We start from the raw sequence: 12,271 nt of genomic DNA, 5'->3' as shown, positions 1-12,271 counted from the left end.
GTTTCATGTCTGAGATATTGTTAAGTCCATGTGAGCCTTCATCCCTCTCCCCCACGTTTTCTCAACCGGTGCTTCAATGCATGCACCAGTGGCACACCACCATTGACAAATATATATACGAGTGGAGTGGAAGACTTCTTCTAAGGATATGACTCTTGTTATTCTATTTCCTTGCTTATCCATTGAACCCTCGATCAAACACATGTAAAAATAATAAAATAAAATAAAAACGTGCTATTAGTATTAGTGTTGAATTTCAAGGGACACAAGTCAATATGACTGCATCTTCAGAGTGTTTGGCTTAAAGAAAAATATTAAGTGTTATTTTAGCAGATGAACTATATTTTTATATGTAACTATACTTTATCCAACAGGGTATTCTGTGACTTACACCTGCAGAGAATGCACACACGTGTTCAACAACATGTGAGCAGTCAGTTCAGTCCTGTGGTCAGCGATGCGTCACCTGACAGCTGACTGACCTTTTACTCCTGGCCTTGTGGGCAATTCTCCGCCTCATGAAACTGTGCTGGTTTGCCCCCGCTGACGTTTGAGGGCTCAATGAATTTTGACCATGGAAGAATAATCAAAAGAAGGAGAGATGGCACGTCACATAGATGAGGGGATGAGCGTAGGACTCCGATAACACAGGGAAGAGGAAGGTGGATGCCCCAGAATCAAAGACTCTCCCCTGATACCGCTCCTGTTCCCTTGCACCTTGGATCCAATACTCTTCTGCTCTCATGCACATTCTTTGATCATGTTTACAATACAGTTGTTTGTGCTTCTTTTATCTGTGGCTTGGGCTACACACGACGTGCTTTTTAGTGGCTGAGTTTCACCAGGTTCACCAGCTAGAAAAGTTAGTCAAGCAATTTCCACACTGAAGAAGTTTGAAAGTTGAAACTTCAAGCTGTAATGGGACTATACGCTTCTCCCCTGCTTATTTAAAACAACACTGGTGTTGAGGCTGAGCCAAGCAGACCGGTGGATCAAAAGAGAAGATTTAAAGCTGAACTACATGGTGTCCCCATGCTGCATAAATGCTTCACATTGTAGCTCCCTATTGTGGGGATGAATTGGAAGGGTTTTCTCCTTTTCAAAGAGCTTCTAAGGCTCTTTGTATATAGCTTAGTGTGTGTGTGTGTGTGTGTGTGTTTTAATCCATTTGGCTGCAGGTCTTTTAGCTTCCCAAATTTCAAAAGATGAGAACTTGTGGTTGGTACACTCAGAACACCGAAACATTGCACATCCATCTATTTTTTAATCTTTCTTTATTCAGTTCAGGGTCATAGCCCAGATCCTATCCCAGCTACTATTAAGCGGGAGGCAGAGTACACCCCGGACAGGTCACCAGTCCAACACATATGAAGCATTGTATGGAAATATTTGAACTTTTTCTTGTGAGGGTCCAAGCAGTGTGTAGAGCTGCAGTTTACTGCGGGGTAAAGCAGCCCATGATGCAGTGCCATTAAGGATGAGGGGATCACACAGCCATAAGTTCCACTGTCAGTGTGTGTGCAGACTGCATCCAGATGACTCCGCACGCTTGAAGAATGTGATGTCACTGTTTTTCTGACTGCGCATGCATATGTGGTAACGCATGTGAATGCGTGTAGAAGATTAGGAACGCCATTTGCGGGAGCCAACAACAGTGTGGTGGCAAAGACGAGGCTCTTTCTTTTAATGGTATCAGTGTTTCAATGCTACGTTATGATGTGGCTAATGTTTAAAACATGTTCTGCAGATGCAGCCTGACCCTCTTAAATAAATTACTGCATCACCAGCAGAAGGAGTCGTCTTAGGATTAGCTTTGCTGGGGGTGAAAATCTCCGTAGGCTCTGTGAGTCAGAAGGGCTTCTAAACGAGAACATATATTTATTTGCATACAGGCACAATGCACAACCATGAACACAAACTCCAGACAAGAGTATGACTTAAAGTGAACATCACACAGTAATCACCAATATCTTTTGCACATAGAACTACATAGAGTACATAGGAACTGGTAAAAAACCAAGCTGCTCTAGATTTGTGTGGCAGAGTAATTGCAACAATCCCAGCATGAATTAATTTCCCTTTTTTCTGCTTCAACCCCCGGCAGCATCTTGCTGCGATGTTGGTTAAAGGCTCAACAGCAGTGGAAGAAATGGTGCCCTGCTCCAAACAGGCTGCACTGCTCTGCAGTCTCTCGGCTCCATTGCATTAAGATGTGCTCCCATACTGAGGTGTAAGATAAAGTTTCCGACTTTCCAGAGCTTTTTTCTCCCACTGTATATCCACAAGTTTGTGTTTTGTTAGTAAACTCATTAACAGTTTGCCTGTTAACTCAAATAGGGAGTGAAATGATGATATCTGACTGTCCAAATAGCAAATTCCCTTTATTACAATTATACAGTCCTTTCATGCAGGTAAAGCAAGAGCACTCAGTAAGATTAATGAAATACAGATGTTTATCCTGAAAGGAGCACGATGAAGTGAAGGGCAGTAAGTAAATGTTCAGCTTTAATATGAGATAGATAAAAAAAAGATGTAAAAGGTTCAACCAATGGTTTTGATATTTCCCTTAAAAAAAAGAAAATCCTCCAAAGCTTTTTGGATTTCTTTATGAAAAAAAAGATTTGTCTAACAAATACAGATACTTGTAGTGTGGACTGCCTCTAAGTGTACAGCGGGAGAAGGTCAACAAAAGTGTAGCCATCCAACCAAAATGGATTTTTTTTTTTTTTCACACTGATAAAAAAATGTAGGTTTCTTTTTAAGAATCGGTGAATATGTGAAATAAAATGCAGCTTTCTCTCACTAAAGTTATTCCTTAGCACCTAATTAACTATCACTGTTGCGTCAGTATATAACACGGAATCGATGGATTGCATAACTATATGTAATATTTTGTTTTCAATAAACAGAGTTGCAAATATGTAATGCACTGCAAAATAGTCTTTCAGCATCAAACTGCTGCCTCAACAGTCGGCACATACTTATAATACAAGCGATGCCGTAACTTTCCTGATGGTTGAATGGTTAAGCTTTAACCTCAGCGGCCATGATTGGATTTCCCACCTGTCTGCTTGTCCGCACATTTCTTTTCCCTTCTCAAAATGAATGATATCGATGATGATCATTTCAACGAACACTCCCTTTTTTTCACCAGGCTCTTCAGATCTCGTCCACCCAGTTCTTGTTGAGTGGCATATGTGTAGGTAGTTGGGTCATCATTTATCATTCATGTTGACATTTCCTTTGAACTGACGTCCCTGTGCGTATATTTAGTAGCACAAACCACTGCATGCAGTGGTGTGAGCGTGTCCTGATGTGAGTGTGCTCAGATACAGCTTTCTGCCTGTAGATGTGTATGAACGGGTGACTGTATGCAGGGCTGGACTGGGACCAAAAAATGGCCCGGGCATTTTTTGGCCATGGCGGCCCACCATGAATATTTATACGATCACACAAGTAATCTCATCACTTTCTGTGAAAATGTATTCATTTAAATAAATCTCCTCACCTTACAAAAGCAGTTTTTTCATTAAATCGCTCTTCTCTGCCACTCTGTCAATCACTGTGTCAGTATCAAGGGACACAAGAACATCTTTCTCGGTGGCCATCAACATAAAGACTTCCAGTTTGCTGGCAGAAAGGCAACTCCTCAGTCTGTGTTTGATGTAACGGAGGGTTGAAAATGACCGAAAATGACCGAGGCAGGAATATTAATTTCGTATTTCTCCGGTTACCTACCAATCCATTTCAGCAAAGCAATGTTTCACTAATATTACATGGGTAACTGTAACCTGTAACACCTGCAAACAATATAGTTATAACAAGCTAAAATAACACTGAACACTTTGGTGTCTACATGAGAGTGTCATAAACATTAATGACACACTATGACTGATGTCATTGGGTATTTGCAATATCTGCACACCAGTCAACTTTACATAAGCCTACAAAATGGAATGGCACTAGATACATTATAGCATTTCCTACATTAATGATGGTTTAAGTACTGTAATGCTAATGACAGGCGCATGCCACTTTTACACCTTCAAATAAAGTAAATCTACTCATAGCATTAGTTAAAAATAAAGACTGAATGATCTCTGTGAAAGAAACGTGCACGCGCAGACACACGACATATACACACACACACACACACACACCACAGTCGGTGACCACCTCCTAACCAACAAGGTTGTGCAAAAAAACAGGCTAGGCTTTTTATTCGTGTTCCAGCCTGACTGGATAAAATAAGTAATAATTTCAGCATGATCAATTCCCCCCATACTGATGTAGTGAAGATGTAGCCTACCAGTCGTTTATCTATATACCTCATTTAAGTCTCCACGCACACGGGGAGCCCTCAGTCCTCCCATTAAAAAAACATGTCGTCATTCTGCTAACATTTTGCCTAACATTAGCCTACTTCTTACCGGGCTGATCACACATTTGCAGGCATGAACGCACAGATACATGAAGGATATTTACAGGCGTTCACTGGATAGTAGACAGTCAGTGGTTACTTTCATGTTCACTATGTAGTTTTACGAGATGAGTCATGGTGACACGGAGTAAGAGTTTTGCATTTTGATACACAGAGTGAGCACTTTAGAGACATTTCTGACTTTGGGACTCGCAGGACCTCTTTTTGCTCTTTTACTGTCCTAAATCCACAGTTTTCTTCTGCTCTTGGCGACGGACTGTGATCCCCTGGGAACTTTGAACAATTTCCATCTCTCTTTTGGGTAATTTGTAAAGTTTACTGGCTTGTGATGTCTATTTAGGAGCTCGACTCTGCCAAACAAACCATTGCTACTTTTTTGCTCCCTACCTGTGCGTGCACCTCTGTGATGCAGCCACACAGAATCGCGTCTACGGCTCTCAGAATGCACAAGCACAAATCATATTTCACTCGCATGCCTAAGCCCCTTTCTGTCCTGTTGTTGCATGGCTTTATTTCAGCCTCTCCTCTCCTGCTCCCTTCCAGCACGATCCATCTTCTATACATCATCTTGCTTCTCTCAAAGTCTTTTCCCATCACAGCTGCTGACGTCTCTAGAGATGATGTGCCTTAAGTGCCTGCAGCTTCTTCCCTGATCTGCGCTGCGTTGACTGCATACAAGGAGATAAGCTGCATGTTCTGCTAATGGCTACAAGTAGCATCAAAACAGTATCAAATTGTATTGACTTTCAAGGGCTGTGATAAATTAAATATGTATCTTACTGTCATCTTGTCTGTTCTCAGAAGCCTTTCATCTTTGGCTGTCAGCCAGGGTATTCCTCAAAGGGTGCTTTGGTATTGTATGCTTTGGCAAATTGCAAGTGGCTTTTATACTTTGACATGCAGTCAGTGGCTTCAGAGTACATAAGTGGACATTGATGATGGATTCCCATTGATATCAGCACCTGAACATGTTATGATTTGTGGTCAAGCCTTGGACCGAGTGAATCGGTGTGAATGACTCACAATATCAAAAACCTGTTATTTTCCACTGTTGGCAGTGGTTAAATTAGGATTCTTACTTAGCCATGTAAAACTATAAATGCTCATATGTAGGACAGGCTGGCTGTCCTGGCTGTCCTGGCTGTCCTGGCTGAATATCTCCCAGCCAGGACAGATGGACAAAAGCCAGAACAAAAGGGAGATATTCTTCAACAGGGAAAATCTCTTTCCTTGAAAAGTCCAGCGCGGACGATAATGGGTGCCACTAAGCCTCGCAATTTGATTTGGGGGGGCGTGAGGGACATGTAGGGGACATTTATCAGCACGACACAGGAGGACACAATGTGCTTTTTTTAATTGGTTAAATTAGTGGGAGCTCATTTGCTTTCACTGCAAAATCCTTTACAGGGCTTTTTTGTTGTGTTAATTAAGCCAGAGAAACCATTTTGTATGCTTCTCGCATACTAAGCCGCAAAGGAGAGAGGAAGGGCATTGTTGTTCTGCTCTCTTGAACCTTGGAAGTATTATGGTTTTATTTTTATTTTTTTCATCGTTTCCACCAAAGATGAGCTGCTGAAATGTATTTTTGTTAAAATTAGATTGATTCGGTTTACCCTGGATAAGTACCTCAGCTGAACACAAATTCTTCTTCCTTTTTTTTCGTGTGAGAGAGGTTGTTGCCAGCACCCAATGTTTTGTTCAAACAAATAAGAGACATTTCCCAACAATTTGCTGAATTTGTCAGAGAATAAAGGTCGCAGAGAATTAGGTCTGGGAATTGCTTTCCTCAAGGTGGATACGGTCTCTTCTCGTGAATTTTTGCAGCGTCTGTCCTGGCATTATTAAAACAAAAACACTTCTGAGAAAGAAAAAGGATCCTCGCCGGAACCTCTCTTAAACTTAGAGAATCCATTTATGATTTTAATGACCTGTGTTATGGCCGATCACAAGGAATTACTGTGCCATGGCTGCTCTTTTAAGCTCCATCTTGCACAGTTAATCTGAAAATGTGTTGAGGCAGCAAGATGTTTTCCAAACAAAAAAACAGCCAGGAAGCACGTTTTGAAAACCATCAAGCCGCAGGGATTTGAACTATCCAAGGGTCTTTAATCTATAATAAATGACACCATAAATCCCCCTGCCCACATTATGTCAGATTTAGCACTTTGAAGCACTAAAAGGTGACATATTGTACCCATAAGTATATCCATCATTCTTCTGCTATCAGGTCAACGCCTCCAGCTCCATTAATTAGTCTACAAATAAAGCAACCTTCTATCATAGTGTTGCTTAATCCACCCATTTTGCTGCTTTTATAGACTGAAACATGGGCCCCGCTAATCACACTGAAATTTACTGGGGCTGTAGCCTCCCGCCTCACTCCTCTCACTGTCTCTGACCTCTCATTAATCAGGCAAATCAGCTGTCAGCTGAGGTGGACACTCGAAAATGGTAACTGGTTTCGCTTAAGTGCATTCAGAGGGCAATTTTTGTTCTGAAAGCCAAAAATTATCATGACACAGTGCAGCACTGCCTCTCACTTCCTCAGAAAACCATTCCTTGTCTTTTTCCGTGGTCTGTTTTACGTCATTTGAATTCCCCTTGAAGATTTGTTTAGCCTGCTAGCTTTCGGATGCAGGCCTGTCGCGTACGATGCTGAGGTTAGAAGTTGTGGCCATGACAATGCACCTGATGGCTTCGCTAACGTACTTGAAGGGATCTTTCTGCTGACGTGTTTTTTTTCCTCTGCGTTTGTGTTTCTCTGCTCAGGATGCAAAGGTGCGCGAGCTGCTGGATCCCAGCATGCTGGCGGGGAAGATGGAGAGTAGGATGTTGACGGTGGTGAGCGGCACTGACATGGTCAACATCACCTACCTGAACTTTATAGCCGTTCAGGAGGAGGTTGCAAAGGTGAGAACCATGCATGAAAACGCAACAAAACTGATCACTTCTTTGTATTGTACAGATATTTTATGTGAGCATGAACTTGTTTATGATTCATCGCAACCTGAAAATAAGAAGAAAAAACTGAGATACTGTCATTGCATAGATAGATAGATAGATAGATAGATAGATAGATAGATAGATAGATAGATAGATAGATAGATAGATAGATAGATAGATAGAGGAATCGAATGGCAATGACCAGCCTTTTGTGTTTAAAGATGTCTCCTTTTGTTGTTTTCACTTGACACATGCAGCAGTAACATTGCACAACACTGCAAATCTGCTATGGGACTGAGGACATGGTTCTCACCTGATAAATGTGTTTTTCTTTGCTACAGGAATGGGCAGAAGAACTGTTCAACCTGGCGTCTAACCTCTTGGTACAAAACATGTCCAGAGAGGCCTGCCTCGAAAAAGCGTATGTTCTCTACACACGCAAACACAAACACACACGCAAGGCAGCTTCACAGGTAATTGTTGGTCCACATAGTCCCCAAGATGAATATGAAAATCAGATCTGCCAGCACCACAAACATGCCACTCATCCCGTGGGTCACAGCAGGTATGTGCTGTTCGTTACATAAATGGCAACAGCAGGAAAAACAAACAACACATCTTCAGTAAAAGAGCCTTTACTTTCCTAGATACAAGAACAGACTCCTCACTCGTGCATGAAACATTATATGCCCCGCAAAACACACATCACAGTGTGCACTGAAATGCATTTATGCTGCACTTTCAAGTTCCAGCCTTACACAAATCCCCACTGTCTTACCAGTGGATCTACCTTCAGTAACAGTCTTCATTATCAGCTCCTCTCATCCCACCTGTGGTTCTGTGGAAAAATAATCTTTAACAGCGCACAGCATCATGTTCATCTAACTGACACACACAAACTGATCAATGGTCCACAACCTATTTGTTTGTGTAATGAGTTACTGAATGAAGCTCGTGCAGCTTAAATATGAATCTGAGATATTGCTTTTAGAGAATGCCAAAGGCTGCACTTGGTGACAACTCCCAGCTGTCTGATGTTTATCAGCGAAGGGGAAGCCATTAACTGGCACCCCCGAGGAGACTAATTGACTTATGAAACAATAAAAGTGGCCATCGACCACATAGCAAAGAGAGAGTTGAATAAAATCAAAGAGCGCAGTCACGTTGGTTGCTCACAGCAGTAGCTGTTGTGCACTGCTTGCTTACAAATAAGGCAACGCTCCTCCCTACAACTACTGCAGCATGAGGAGGCGTCATCCCTGAAGCGATGTTGATGTTTCTCCGCATGTGGCGGATTCTCTCTAGCTTTTTAAGGCGGCGATATGTTTTTGGAGGGCTGGATGGACGGGCAATGTTCCCAACAACAGGAAACTAACTAGAACCCAGCATGTTTTCAAATGGTTGTTTGCTACAAGATGTTCTTTTGACATCTGCACAACGGTACAAACAGTAATAAACAGGGTTAGAATAGCATGTTTCTCAAAAGGTTCACATGTGAAAGCACACTTTATTAAGCCAAACTCATGAGTTTCTCATGAGAATAATGCAGGCACTTATGAGACATATTAAGAAACGCCTGTTTCCTCCTTCTGTGTTCTTGAGCCTTTCTTTATTTTACTTTTCTTTTGAATGATCAAGCCTTGTGTAGCTGTTCCGACTCATTCATTCTCAGGCAACGCTGTTGTTCATTTTGCACATTTTTCAGAAGGTAAAAACCAGTCAGTCCCCTGTTAACCATTACAGTCATGTGTGACTTTGCCTGTGGCAGCCATCCTGCCCTATGAAGTGGACACTGTAATGGATATTAATTATTAGCCAGCAGCCACTTAAAGCCCAGCCTGTAACGATAGCTCCTGTTGCAGCGGAGCTATTTATAGCCCAGGTAGCGCGGCCCGTGTTGCTGTTGCTGCATGGCTCTGCACTGCCAACACTTGAGACTTCCAGGGATTAACCACGATTCTAACCTGCCGTGTAAACATAGACAGACATTCGTGGTATGCACGCAGAACTCTACACATGCAGTCACGGAGAAATGTTTCGAATAGTGTGTAAGTCACCATCACCACACAGCCATATGGATCAGCACACATATATACAAGACCAATGGTTATGAGTCACTAAGAAAGGAAATGCCCAACAAAAACATGGATTAAAGAATATAACCCAGAAAAAAAAAACTATTGCATGTTTAAGGTGTGTTCTCCGTCTCCCCCAATGCAGATACACTCGGCTGAAGCTGCAGCTCAACCCCGAGGGACGAATTCCTGTCAAGAAGTAAGTCTTTCTGACTCATCTCTCTCTGCCCCTGCACCCCTTCAGTCTTCAGTCGCTCAATGCAGACTGTAGCTTAGTCTGCCTTCTCTCTTTATTATCAGCATTTGTGCACTTCAGCATTCACCCAGTCTCTTTGTACATAGGTGCATTTTACAACCCCAGTTTCACAAAAGTTGCAATGCTGTACAAAATGTCAATAAAAAGGGAATGCAGTGACGTGTTAATCCTTCCATCTATCCTTTATCCCAGCTAACTTTGGGTGAGTAGTAGCTGGGATAGGGATAGGCACTCATAAACCAATATTTTTATCACGGTAGATCATAGAAAAAACACACCAGTTGTTGAAAGTGAGATATTTTGATATTTCCTGAAAAATGTCAGCTCAATTTGAATTTGATAGCATGTTAACAAGAAAAACTGGAAAACTAAGAGGTACTGAAAAGAAACAGCTGGAGGAACTTGTTGCAGCAAACTAGTAAATTGGCAATATGTCAGCATCATGATTGTGCATTAAAAGAGCACCTTAAAAAGGCAGAGTCTCACACATCATGGTGTTAGGTCCTCTAGACTAAATGGAACAGGGACCATTCGGCTTGTTATTTGGGCTAAGTGCAAAAGCCTCATATGGTATGAGGGTGCATTAGTGTCCATATTGGTTGTTTCTACTCTGCTGCTTTGACAATATCAGCATTCTTGTATTCACTTTAGTTGCACTGGATTCAAGATGCTCCAAGACACCTGAAACCATTCACTATCAGGAGCAGTGCTGGGTGCTCCGTTTCACAACGCATTTTAATTCAAGATTCCTTTATTGTCACAATACAAAGTGAAACAAAATTTCAAATCAGTCTATGATGACGAATTTATTGATATAAACTGTGCTGTCCAAGTTAACAATGTAATCAGTTCTAGCCACTGTCCCAGACTAAGCTCATCATCATAAATCTCAGTGAGTAGTTGTATAACCCGATAGACATCATTGGAAATGTCACTGACTGTTTTTACAATAACAACAACAACAAAAAACTGCATGCAGATGAGTCATTATCCTTATATTCATGTAGTTCCTTGTATTATGTAGTTGTAGGAGATGGGTCTTATGACAGGGGATTAGAGTTTTGCATTTTGAGACACCAGGTGAGCACTCCGGACACTTTGCTGCTTTTAGTACTTGCCGAACCTCAGTCTGGATTTTTACTGGCCTGCATCCACTGTCTTCTGCTCCCGGCATCAAGCTGTGAGCCACTTTGAATTTTGAACAATTTCCATCCATCTTTTCAGACAAAGCAGGTTGAGCGCTGCCTACTGCCCCCTATTTGAGCATGCACCTCTGTGATGAAGTTGCACAGTATCCCGTCAATATCACACCAGAATTGCACTGCATTACTCCCTCGTAGGCTCAGCAACTGGTCCCCTCAGTTCCCAGGTTTTTATAGACTGTTTAAAAGCAGCGTTGATGCTACAGAGCGTCAGTCACGTCCCTTTTCCGACTTTTCTTGAAACGCGTTCCTGCCATCAAATTCAAGATGGGCTAATATTTTTCTCAAAATAGCAAAGTGCCTCACTTTAAACGTGTGAATAAATATTATGATTTTTCTGATTTCCAAATCATAGCATTCTGTTTTTGTTTACATTTTACTGTCATCCCAATATCCACTCTCAATTATTTGCATCAATGTAAAATGTGTGGGTGTGTATATGTGAAGTGGGCTTTACAATGCATGTGTATGAGATGCATGGCAGAATTTTCCTTTGTACATTTTTCTTAGCTTAGTGAATTTTAGCTTTCATTTGTTTAGGAGCTTGTCATCCTCACTTTGAAAACCCAACCCTCTTTATCTCCATTACTCGAGCTGAGCTCTCAGGCTCCCTCAGAGCCACAGAAGAAAGCAGTGCGTGTCAAAACAGAGAGGCAGAGATACGCTTCTCCCCGTTTAGGGAATTAACCTCCTTGCTGGAAGGACATGTCAGCTTGACTAATGTCAGCTTGACACAGCTCTCCCACTGAGCATTCAGTATGTGCTCATAGACCCCCACAAACATACTTCAGCTAATAATTAAAGCAAACTTTGGCCAATGAAAACAGACCTAAACAATCCTGCGATAGCTGTAATGAACCAGAGTTCATTGTGGTAAATCATCGTTAATGTCCATATTAAGCACTATCTTTTCAGTCTTCTCTGTCAGGACAGTCGAATTTATAACTTTAGATCAAATTGAACCACTTTGAATGATTTGCATACATATTTTATGAAGATGTTATGTTTTATGTGTTTCGTTTATTTAGACGAGAGAAAAGATAGGATTAGAGGAGTTACAAGCTGATCACTGTAATATGATGACAGTAAATACAATGATGATGGCAGTGGAAGAAGACCTGACAACATAGTGGATGCAGCTTTATGTTCTCATGTTTTTTCCTTGGTTACATCATCTTCTTTAAGAATTACATACATTATCATTGCATTCGTATGCTGTTTACCATCTGGAGTTCACATGTATGTGATGAAGTGGAACTAATATTTTGTACTAATGATTCAGTGTACGTATTTACAGTGCATCTTTGTTCTAGATTTGCAGAAAATGCTTGGGTTTATCTCAATTCCTTTATTC

At 41.4% G+C, this 12,271-nt stretch overlaps 1 protein-coding gene across 3 annotated transcripts in view; it reads left to right on the top strand.

Moving 5' to 3' along the window:
• Positions 1 to 12,271, top strand: part of plcb1l (phospholipase C beta 1-like) — a 125,224-nt gene that overhangs the window by 66,653 nt on the left and 46,300 nt on the right. For all 3 annotated transcript variants that reach the window (XM_075458782.1, XM_075458783.1, XM_075458784.1), the window contains 3 exons: positions 7,211 to 7,351; positions 7,726 to 7,805; positions 9,605 to 9,658. In XM_075458782.1, coding sequence (XP_075314897.1) covers positions 7,211 to 7,351; positions 7,726 to 7,805; positions 9,605 to 9,658 — 275 coding nt within the window. The remainder of the gene's footprint in view (positions 1 to 7,210; positions 7,352 to 7,725; positions 7,806 to 9,604; positions 9,659 to 12,271) is intronic.

The sequence above is a fragment of the Odontesthes bonariensis genome, chromosome 24, assembly GCF_027942865.1.
Source record: "Odontesthes bonariensis isolate fOdoBon6 chromosome 24, fOdoBon6.hap1, whole genome shotgun sequence".
Classification (NCBI taxonomy): Eukaryota; Metazoa; Chordata; class Actinopteri; order Atheriniformes; family Atherinopsidae; genus Odontesthes; species Odontesthes bonariensis.
The sequence above is the reverse complement of the archived record's forward strand: the minus strand, read 5'-3'. Positions and strand labels throughout refer to the sequence as shown.